The 12,125-nt window shown below is 37.1% G+C and overlaps 1 protein-coding gene across 21 annotated transcripts in view; it reads right to left on the reverse strand.

Annotated features, from left to right (window-relative positions):
* Positions 1-12,125, reverse strand: part of MDGA1 (MAM domain containing glycosylphosphatidylinositol anchor 1) — a 337,350-nt gene that overhangs the window by 141,486 nt on the left and 183,739 nt on the right. For all 21 annotated transcript variants that reach the window (XR_015796952.1, XR_015796953.1, XR_003084348.2 and 18 more), the window contains one exon: positions 9,808-9,953. Coding sequence is in view for 15 of the 21 variants with exons in the window: in XM_088145366.1 (XP_088001492.1) it covers positions 9,808-9,953 (146 nt within the window). In the remaining 6 variants the exon portion in view is untranslated. The remainder of the gene's footprint in view (positions 1-9,807; positions 9,954-12,125) is intronic.

Raw genomic sequence — 12,125 nt, forward strand, 5'->3', positions numbered from 1 at the left:
TTCTGGTATCACCCTTGCACTTTTTTTTTTTAAATTATTATTATTATTATTATTATTATTATTATTATTATTATTATTATTGCAGCTAGCAGCAGATATCTATAATTAGGATATATGTGGATATATCACTTGCACATGCATACATTGGACCTTTGTATAGGTTCATTCATTGTCACACTTAGAGAAAAAAAGCTAGATGACAGAGTTCTTGTACTGCACTGAAAAAGGTCTCAGGTTCAATCTCTTGAATTTCTAGGAGGTACAGAAAGAAATTCCTGCTTGAGACTGTGGAGAGACACCAACTGCACAGAGAACACTGATACAGACTGACCAATGATTTGACTTGACAAAAGCAGCTGTTCATGTTCAAACATAAAATAGATTAATTATTTCTTTATTTGTTTGATTTATACCTCACCTTTCCTCAGGGAGCTTATAGCATTCCCTCAGTAGTGAACCTATGAGATAGGCTGGACTGAGAGAGAGTAACTGGCCCACAGTCATCCAGGTAAGCTTACTTTGGTTCTTTCTGGTCCTAATCAGCTAGCAGCAGATATCTATAATTAGGATATATGTGGATATATCACTTGCACATGCATACATTGGACCTTAACCACTATAATGCACTGGCTCTCAGCATGAGAAGTTTCATATTTCATATGAATTAGAACAGAGAGAAAACAGCTCACCCAATTCAGTGTATGTTTTGTCAATGTTGTATCGTCACTGAGAGTGAATTACGGCCAATTAAAAGCATGAGTGATGTTTCCTACAGTGCAAGAAGATGATTGCCAGCCTAGGATTATCAAGTGAATGAGTCACTCTACAGTAATACACAGATAATCAGATCAGGCTATATGCTGATATCACAGAAGGCAAGTACAGCAAATTTAGGAAACATTACCTTCATTCTGAGTGGGTGATTACTTTCAATCTTTAAAAGCAACTCCTGAAAAGAAATCAGTGACGAGGAGCAATGTTTTTACTCAGAACAACATGTACCAATTAATAATGTATCTTTTCACCAAGAATTTCCCTATTCAAGTGCAGAGTGCATGAGAAAGCATGTTTGATACACACACATACATGCACACTACAACTGGTTCACCTATTAGGTTAATTTTCAGGCAAACAGGAAGATCAGAGAGTGTCCAAGGAAGCCAAACCAAGGCTTATTGCATGCATAATGAAAATGAAAAATCATGCTCATTGACTACAGTGATAAGCTATATTTTCAAAATATGGTTCTATCACTCATGGCTATGTTTTCATACTGACGTATCACACAGTTGGACATGTTTCCTACTGGATTCTTATAAAAGTAATAGTATTTACAGGATTGGAAATACGTAGGGCATACTAATAAGTCTGTGAGAACCAGCCACCTACATGCAGAAGCAGTACTGTATCATTCAAATAACCCTTCTTTTGACAGAATAGTGTATATGTACGGAAGCATTTCAATACTGTATAGAAATGTATGTGCACTGTTAGAAAACAGGTCCTATACTATTAAAAATCCATTAATGGCATTTTGCTTTATACATAGATCAAACATTGCAAGTAAAAATCTGCTAAACTCTGACCAACATTAAATGATAAATCTTGGGTATTTCCATGGCCATCAGAAGACCATCCAGCCTCTGTTCTAATTTTCATCAGTAAATCTCTGGAAACACCCCCCTTGTCCCATGCAAGTCTTAACTGGTCCATTAGTTGTTTTTCTGCCTGGAGAGCTCAGCTCCCCACTGCCTTAGGCCTCATTAGCACTACTCTGGTGGTCTGATGAGGTGAACAGCAGTCAACTTTAGATCCAACGCCAGTTTGGTAGACCACAGGGAATGTGCATCCAATATGGAAGGAAAGGAATTGCAAAATAAAATGAAATCTCTTGCCTCCCTCCAGCTCCCACAATCACTCAAGCATTTCTCCCATTAAAGAAACACCAGGTGTCTGGTAGGAATTAATCTGATGTGTGATCTTGATTCAGCAAGTGGGCCTAGTATGGAAACTTTTCTAAATGAAATAAAAAGGGAGACATTCAGTCTATGCTCTAGCCTGTGGAGCATCCAAGGCTTATCTTGGATTAGGTAAAAGAGAGGGCTTTTTTTGTTTTGTTTTTTTCATTTGATGAGATGCACCATGAAAATCCATACATGGTTCTATCACAGTTTTAAGTCTGTATGGGAAATACCAAGAGTTCCTGGTTTTTTCAATGGGCAGAGATGAGATTAAGGACACCTTCTGCACCGATATCTTTGTTGCCTTTTCTTCCTACAACTCCAGATCACAGATGAGTTTTCTCTTATGGACTATGCAGTGATTTTGCCTAGTCCCTCACAACTGAAAGAGCTGTGTTGCTTGCAGTCCTTCCTTCTGATACATTTCCATCCACCTTCCATTTAATTTTTTAAGCAGATCCACAAAAAGACATCGTATAGTCAGGGAGAACTGTATGGGACATACAGTATATTTGTAAAAGCACTTTAAAAATGTATTCATTCTTTAACAGGGAAAAAAAAAAACAAATTGATTTTTAGCAAGGTTTGTTTAACTGTGGGATATTCAGAATCATACTACCCTGCAAGACCTTTTCTACGCTGAGGTACTTATGGATATTGCTGGATCTATCAAGGGGCAAAACCAAACCAAACCAACAATCATCCAGTAACTGAAAATCATAAATTTTCATAACTGGATGAGCAAGGTCAACATTTGGCTATCATACACGAAGAATCAGAAAGCTGGATGCTGGAGGCCTTTGGTAATTCTTCACTGGGAATGTTCTTTGCCTCCAATTAATATTGATCTCTGTGTGTGGTGAAAGAGAGAGGCTTCTGAAGGTGTTTGAGTAACACCAGGTGTCAAGGTATCTTGTAAAACTCACCTTCAAGCCAATCTCTCTCCAAAGAAGCTGTTCTAGTGAAGTACGAAAGCAGCCATAACTACTAGTGAAAACTGATGAAGCAGAATATTCCCGAAACTACATAGGAACCACAATATCTTGGCTGAGGCCATATCTAGTATAGTTTGCTTGGTTTTGATTTAGAATACTGTATGAAACCAGCCATGGCATATTTCACCATTATCATGCTGGTGGGAGAGGACGTTTACAGTGAGGCAATTTGTCTATTTGAGTAAGGCAACAACTGCCTCAGGTTGAGCATGGTGACAGCATGGCCACATCCACAAAGTTTTCTTGGTGGAACGCAATAATGGCTTTATATTGTTTTCTTCCTGGATGTTTTTTCAACTTCCCAGTCTATCCTTTCCCTGGATATCTCTCATCTAAATATTAACCAGTTCTGACAATGCTTAGCTTTTTGGGGATCAGCTAAGGTCATCTAGATGCTGTCAGTTGCTGTAGCCTTCCTGGTATATAACTTCAAACTTTTTCTACTCATTAGCAAGAAGGGTACACATACAGAAGACACCCACTTGTCATTTATTCAAATATATTTTACATGCAAATATCTTTCAGCTATTCAAGAAAGCTTTCATTGGCTTTTTTGTGCTTTTCCCAGGTGCTTTCTCTTTTTACCTTCTCCCAGAGGAGTGGCACTCAGGGGATAAATAAAAATCCAGACTGAAAACAGGTGGTTGGCTACCTCCTACAAGGAGAGCAGAAATAAAATACAGGGAATTAAAGAATTCTGTTCTATGCTGTTATAGCAAGAAAGATGGATTAAAAAGGTTTCAAGCTGATGGAGAGGCCAGTACTTCTGTCTCCTGACTCACAATGAGGGTCCAGGTCTAGAGAGAAGATGGAACCCAAGCAGCTATATTTGGATTAGAAAGGATTTGCCAGTGCCAATTCTTAATTACATGAATGTAGTAAAATATACTACCTCCTTGCATCCAACCCTCTTCTTGCTCTGCCAAGCAATTCATCATTAGGACTTCATCCAGAACTAAATCTTCTGGAACAGTATAAATGGCTTCTACAGACAGGTAGAAGCAACAGGTTAACTGGTCCAATTTCCAAGATGCAAATGTTAAGTAATTTAAGTTAACTTTGCCACTATAAGAAAAACTAAATATGGTTTTGCAAATAATAAAGACTTTAATCCTAAACACACTTGACAGAGAACTAATCTTCCTTCCTTCCTTCCTTCCTTCCTTCCTTCCTTCCTTCCTTCCTTCCTTCCTTCCTTCCTTCCTTCCTTCCTTCCTTCCTTCCTTCCTCCCTCCCTCCCTCCCTCCCTCCCTCCCTCCCTCCCTCCCTCCCTTCCTTCCTTCCTTCCTTCCTTCCTTCCTTCCTTCCTTCCTTCCTTCCTTCCTTCCTTCCTTCCTTCCTCATTGCAATCTAAACAGACAGTCAGCACTTTATAACACAATAGAACAGAAGCTGCATAATAATACAGAAAGCTAAGATGCTTAAACTAGGGCACTTAAACCCACTAGCAATCATTAAGTGGTATCATGCCCCAAATGCCCTTGGGAAGAATTCTATCTCCAACTTTTTGTAGAAGGCGAACAGGGTCATAGCTAGGAAAATCTTCAGTGGGAGGCCATTCCAGATGACCAGTCCTACAATGGAAAAGCAGTGCCTTTGGTCTTTGGCTCCTCTAACCTCCCAAAAACGGGGAACAATCTGCTACTTCTTCCAGCATGACGGAACCAGTTGGGCCAACTTCTGTGGAGAGTTGCAGTCCTGCAAGTAAATTGAGGCCAAGCCATGAAGGGCTTTATAGGTTAAAACCAGCACTTTAAATTGAACTTGGAAGCTAAATACCATGAAACTTATTTCTAAGCAAAATTTCAAAATAATATGCTACACAATTCCTGCATTTTACGCTTAGGCATTTGTACTAATACAATTTCCTGTTTCTACACAATTGCTAGTGGACAGCAGAACTTAGGTGACATGGGTGAGCAAAAAACAGCTAAGCAGGGCCTGATTTAGTTAGAACTTGGATAGAAAGCCCCAGGAAATTCTAAGGCTTCAGTCTAGACTATGATTTAAAAAAAAAAAAAACTTGAAGAAAGCAATGGCAAATCACTTCCACATTGCTATTAAAAACACAGAAAACTACAAAGACATGTTCAGGTAATCACCAGAGGTCAAACTCAACTTGAGGGAACCTTTACCCTATTCCATATGACTATTACTTACATTGTAGTTTGAGGCAGTTTCCTTTCTACAAGGTTTTTGCATAGAAAGTGGGTCTGAATCTGGATAAAACACACATGAGCAAACCTTATTAAAAAGTCAATGTACAACATATGCAAACTGGTTGTTTAGAATCTGACAGTTCACTAAAGAACTTTGGACATCTGTCCATCATGAGGATCAAACCTCACATTATTCTCATTTCATAACATGCAACTGTCTTCTTTTCATTTTCCTGGGAGCAATCGCATGGGGCTTCAATCCAGATTTCAATGGTTACTTGTAAATTTGGAGGTTTATTCCCTCCCCTAACACTTAATTCCAGAAAATCTTTCTCACATCACAGTAAATGAATAGGAAATAAAAACCTATTGGTGCCAGTGGACAGTATTGTAACTCCCATATCAATAGTGAGGATTTCCAAAATAAAATCATCCAGCAGGGCATTAAACTCTTCCCAGCCCAAATGTAGTAGTCCAGGTATTAACTGTATCCTTTCTTTTATGTATGTAAAAAGGCCAAGCCATGTAATTGATATGAAAAATACTCTGAGCTCTAGTATACAAAGTTACCTTCCAAGTGCCAAATTTAAGATTTCAAAACATTCCAATAAAATGCCATGCACAGAGCTAGCAAAAAGTGGGGTCTCAACAAGGAAATAGCTACGGTGAGAGATTTTGCAGATTTGATTAATATCAAGGGTTATTCCAAGTTATTTTGGATGACCCCTCTCGCCCTACTAAGCTGCATATTCAGACTCCCATTAAACAGCAACTGAGCTGAGGCATGGAACTTCATCTATCTGAAGTTCTACATCCAAGTGCCCCACTTAGGACAAAATCTGCCTGTATCTTTGCACATGGTTAGCTGGAAATTACAGTAGCAAAGCTCAGCATATAGCAAAGCTGCTCTCAGACAAAGCGCCTTCATTATAAGAAGCTCCCTTGTGTACTGTGTTGGTAAAATTGTTATTATTTGTTAAGCACTGACAATGTGCTCTGCGCTGTATGAGAAAGTAATACAGAGGCAGATACCTCCCTAGGGAGTGAGCCATCACAAAGAATGGCATGAAAGAAGATATTCTGTGTGACCCAGAGAATTGAGGTGCTCAGATCTTTTGAAATTGTTCTGTCCTCTATATTGAAAGTAAATAATCTTTTACTTCCAAACTCAGCCTACCCCATTACCTGTCACAATGTGCTCCAGCAACTTTAAAAGCATCAACCTTAAAAACTTCATCTTTGCACATCACTTTAGTGAAGTGTGCATTATCCCTAATAAAGAAGAAAAATGGCAATGAAAAGACCTTGTAAGATGATTATGGTCTAGAAAGCTCTGAATAGAATTATATAGTTTCATATTATGAAGTTCAAATTCAGTGTTACAAAATCAAATTGGGGAACTAAAATCTTTATGATCATCATCTTTTACTGTGTACTGATTACTTCTACTGTCTGTAGAACATACTAGGTGCCACTGAATATTTCTGCACTTGTATTGTTCATACATACTTCAGTTCTGTTATGCTGCTTACAGATGGAAATGAAATTTGTCCAGTCCAAATTTGTATATAAACTTATCAAATTTATATCTCCCAAATCAACTTGTAGTGGAAGACACATCCCTGTCAAAACACAGCGTGTAACTAAAAAAATGTTCACAAAAATACATTTATGAAGGATAACGTGCACAGACATGAATGTTAGGCAAACTTTCCTGCAAGAACTGATTATATTGGTAGAAAATTGCTTGTGAAATATTTGCACATTACAAAAAGTACATAGAGAAATGGGTACATTAAGAGAAATGTGGAAAAAAATGCAAGGTGGGTGGGTAGAGGGAGAACACATTTGAAACAGATGTTGAAAGAGCCCAGAAGAAGTTTGTGGTCAGGAAGATGACGAACTGAAGAAAAACAAAAGTGACATATGTCCCATCCATAGTTTACCTACATATAGCAGCTGGAAAAATGTTGCATGGTTACTTTGGATCTTCATGCTTTGCTGATCCATGTTATAGGTTTACAGTTTGGTCTAAAACCTGTTCCTAAATAGCCCAGATTGACTTCAAACAATAAACAGACTAAAGAAATCAGTTTAAATAGTAAGATCTTTAAAAATTAATAGTCATATCAGAATAAGCATTAAAAGTAAGTCCGTAGATGTGATTGTACAGTAAAATTATTTCAGATAGCCTATGGATTTGATAGCTAGCAAACATTTTAATGAAAATCATTGCTTTTTACTAACAGTCACCAAATATGGATTTATAAACTAAAATTGAATTAACAAGAATGAGTTTCCTAATTTAAAATAAAAGGTCAAATTATATCCTCTCTTGGATTAGCCAGGACAAAGCCCAGATATGAACAAAATTAAACAGACTTCACAGTTCAGTGCATTTAAAGGATAAACCATAGTAACTCCCACAAATGAACTGGAGATTATTTGAGAATGATTTCACTGATGTTTTTAAGGTTCCAGGATACAATAACATATGTTGGAAAGTGAAAAGTATTCTAACATCAACTAGGTTGCATTAATCTTTAGTTTCATCTTTGGCTGGACCAGTAATTGGATTAAACGTTTGGTCTCTTATGGGCATTAGTCAACATCATTCCTAACTACAGTTGCTTAAAATAACTAGAAATGACAAAAGATTTTCCCTGTGGGCAGAAGCAATTTATCTAGCCAAAAGGAACTATTTTTAAGCACAGAATCATCTCAAATCTCCAGCAACTAAATTGCCAAGCATAGCAAACATTCTGAACCCCAAAATGGCTAAAATGTCCCTCAGAAGTAGCAACCACAATTCCAATAACCATTAAAGAACAATGCAATTTGTAGTCAGAAATAATACTTCTTCTTCCCAACATTGGCATCCACAGGAAAAGGCAATGACAATAAATAACAAAGCATGGGTGATGACATCATCATACAAATTCTATGGCTTATACACTTGTGTCCAATACTGGAATGCAAGTATGTAATGGCATCATTTCCATGATGATGTCAACATGCAGTATGTCATCATTTTGGCATTATTGTGGTTTGCTGTGGACACCACTGTTTTCCAAAAGACAATGGGCAGATATGAAAAGCTTATTTTCTCAATGAGTCCCATGGGTCACCAGAGGAACACAGATCTAAATGCTGAAAAAAACAGCTATATTCCATTAGTTCCATGTCTATTTGCTTTGTTGGTATATATCTGATTCTACCATTCTGTTTAAAGTAAGCCCAATGAACTAGTGAATGTTTCCTTGAATAGAAGGCTTTTTAAAAAAAAAATCAATTTTCTTCTGCAGCACCCTCCACCACACTCCCCATACAGAAACTTGTTTTGGAATAAGCCTAATTCTTTAGAATAGATTGGGGGATTCAGAAGTTGTAGAAGGAAGAAAGAAATCAGGGGATATTGCTTTCTCCTTTGATCAGCAAAGACTTTGCCGGATCAAGGAATATTCTGTGAATGGAAGAACAGCATATAGAATATACAGGCACAGGTTTTGGCTCTCATCATACCAATTAAGCCTGATTTCTTCGAATTTCATCTTTCTCAGGGTTTTAAGGTGAGTAGGTATCTGAAGTTTACAAACTTTAGCATAACTCAGGGCAGGCAACCCCCAGCGTAGGCCAGGTAAGATCTTTAAAAAAAGTGATTGTCCTTTCCCTAGTAACACTTCTCAAAAAAGCAGAATGTCCTTTTCTACATAGTAGAAAGATACCCCTTTCTTCTGTGTGGGACAAAGCAAAGGGGGTATCAGAAAGAGAAACAGAGCAAGAGATCTTATAACAACAATCAGAAAAAAAGGAAAAAGAGGATTTTAGAATGAAGAGAATTTGTGGTCCCATCCCTTTTTTATACTGGCCCTTCCCATTGCTTATTCTACCCATACAGAGCTACCATTGGCATATAGTTCCTCCAAATGTTTTCATAATCTTGGTTTAACTAAATTATAGCTGAGATATTTAGGATTTTTATTGTATGTCTGATTCACTGTTCTTTGCTGAGAAAACAGAAACATACTCTTCATACACATATATGTATACACATATAAATATATTTCAATAGTCTAGCATATCAAATATTATTTTCCTCCTCCTGGTTGTGCCCTTTATGATTCCATTTCATGCTGAATTACTCTTTTGTCCCAAATCTTTCTCCAGAAGGATTTAATAATGTTCCATTATTATTATTATAACAGCTTGGAGAAGGCCTTTGCACAACATGAACAGTCAATGAATTTCCCTTGCAGTTTGAGCCTGGAGTGTCCTTTAATTTGCAGTCCTTTGTTGGTTCAAAGGAAAGAATCTGAACTTCTACCCATCTAGATTGTTGGCCTATGAAATCTACAAAACTACTAATGACTACAAGTTTTTGTTCTTGTTACAGCCTTAGTGAAAACACAGAGCCTAAGAATTCCAAGGGGAGTCAACAGACTTTCCTAGCTCTCAATTGTTTATGCATCAGAATTTATAATTAAAGGGTATCTCATACAACAGATTTCTCAGCTGTATAAAATGGGAAAAGAAGCATCATGCCTTCTGTTCTAACCTGCTTTGCAAATAGCAAATTCTAATCTAGGTAGGTAGGTAGAAAAAAAATCTTGTTTTAACTCTGCAGCCATTGTCTAGAAGCTGTCTACAGTAGTAGCTGAATTTCTGTGCTTAAGTTGCTATTATAAGTCTTACCTGACGGACATCTAGACGGTAACTAAGAATGGGATCAACAGCATCAGGTTCCTTCTGTGTCCACTGTAAGACATAGGAGTAGTTCTTGGATTGCTTCCTTGTCGGATTGGGGGTATCATAGTAAAACTCTGGGTTATAAGCTTTAGCTGAGAAGTAGAAAAGGGAAGGAGAGGAGAAGAAAAGGAAGAAGGGAAAGAACAAAACAGGGAGGAAAGTTGTTATAAAATAAGTCAGTGAGATCCATAAGAATCCATGACTGCAATTCAGCAACAGCTTTGAGTATGAAGGTCATGGACAGCTAATTTTACTGAATAGCTATTTATTTTCTTTTTAGATATTTATAAAGCACAGTGTTATCTTCATTTCCACTATCTGCTACTTCCAGGAATTTGGATAGTAGAATTCATTGACCCTAATAAAGCTTAATAAAAGCTCTGCATTCAGATCTACAACTAAACCAGCTTTGATTTTGCTTCTACTTGTTAACAGGCTTTGAGATGAGAAAAAAACAACGTAATAACTGTCCATTATCAGTTACTTGTCTCTATTATGGCATAGCACTTACTTTAACATTGCTCTTTGTGACACAACAAATTTATTCCCTAGCAATTAAGATAACCAATAGAGAAGAATTGGATTTCATTTGGGAAAAAATAACAGGGATAGAAAAGGAAATATCCACTGAAGGGAAAGGCAGGCAATAGTAGTTGGGAGAACGTGGATGATTCCAGAAGAAGAGGCACTATTTTTTTTGCTCAGTGCATAAGTACAACTCCAAAGGCAGCTAGACAGAAAAAGGAAATAGACTGCATGGCAGAATAAAATGAAAACTATCCCATATTTCCACTTTTAAATATTTGTTTGCATATTACATTACAGAGGAGTTTTTAGTCAGCCATCAGTTGCCTGGTTCCTAATGAATGCTAGAGTGTTTCAGGACAGAAGCACATCAGTAAATAGATGGGAGATGTATATGCTAGGGAGCTCCACGTATGCTCAATAGGATGCAAACACCGGAAAACAGCTTGCATATAAAGTGTGAATTGGTTTCACTCACGCAAAGTAAGTATTCCTGTTTTAAAGCTCTGTCCAAAATCGCCCACTGAGTTTTGGAATGCCTTATGCATCAGTGGACAACGTCCCACATAAAATGACTCTAATGGCATAGGCAACATGTCTTTCTACCACATGTAAAATTTAGGGAAGATCTGAAAATAAAAAAGTACACATAAAAAAAGGACAGGACACCAAAGAATACTTACAGGTAAACTGGATTTGTAGAGAAGTTAGAGAAGGATGCTAAGAACAACAAAAAGGCCTTTTCATATACATGCAAAATAAAAAATAAAAATTGATGTACCATCTGAAAGCAACAAAATCCTAACTGGAGAAAAAAAAGGTAGAAGTACAGAATTCCTATTTGGTTCCTATTTTGGCTTTTAATTTTCTCCAGCAAAAATACATGTACTACCAGGAAATTGTGAAGAGCAGGATGAAGGGGCAGGTGTCAAACGTGAGACAAACATGGTTAGAAAATACTTCTTTATTTTGAATGAGATTAAGTCTCCAGTACTCTAGTGCATCTAAGGTACTGAAAGAACAAGCTGATGGATTGGTCAAACTCATATGTATTATCTCTGGGACTCTTGAAGAAATGGTGAAGTGCCAGATGACTGGAGATTAAATATTTCTATCTTCAAAAGAGGGAAAGAGATGATCCAGCGAACTACAAACTAGTCAGACATCAATACCTGGGAAGATTCTAGAGCAGTAATCTATGAGCACTTCGAAAATGATGCAGTAATTGCCAGAATACAGCATGGATTTGTCAAGAACAATTCTTGCAATTCTCAGCAAATTATATTTTTTGATCAGGAAACTTCCTTAATAGATTGTGGGAGTCCTGTAGATGTAATTTATCTTGACTTCAGCAAAGCATTCGAAAAATTATCCCATGATATTCTGATTATCTGGATGATATTAGGTAGATTCACACCTGGATTGAAACCTATACTTAGAAAATGCTTTTGATAGAGTACTTGAGTGAGTTATGGAGTGGGGTACCACATTATTCAATCCTTGGCCTGATATTCTTCAACAATTTGACTAATGACTTGAATAAAGAGAAGGGAATGCTTATCAATTTTTCTGCAGACACAGAATTGGATAGGATAGCTCTCTAGAGATGAGAAGTCAAATTCAGCAAGATCTACATAAGTTGGAGAAGTGGGCTGAAAACTAATGGAATTAAATTTAATAGAGACAAATGCAAAATTCTTTACTTAGGAAAAAGATCTTGGAATAGTAATTGGTTACAG

Source organism: Python bivittatus, unplaced genomic scaffold (genome assembly GCF_059951505.1).
Source record: "Python bivittatus isolate LINGU-HERP-01145 unplaced genomic scaffold, Pbiv_v1 ctg000020_np1212, whole genome shotgun sequence".
Lineage (NCBI taxonomy): Eukaryota > Metazoa > Chordata > Lepidosauria > Squamata > Pythonidae > Python > Python bivittatus.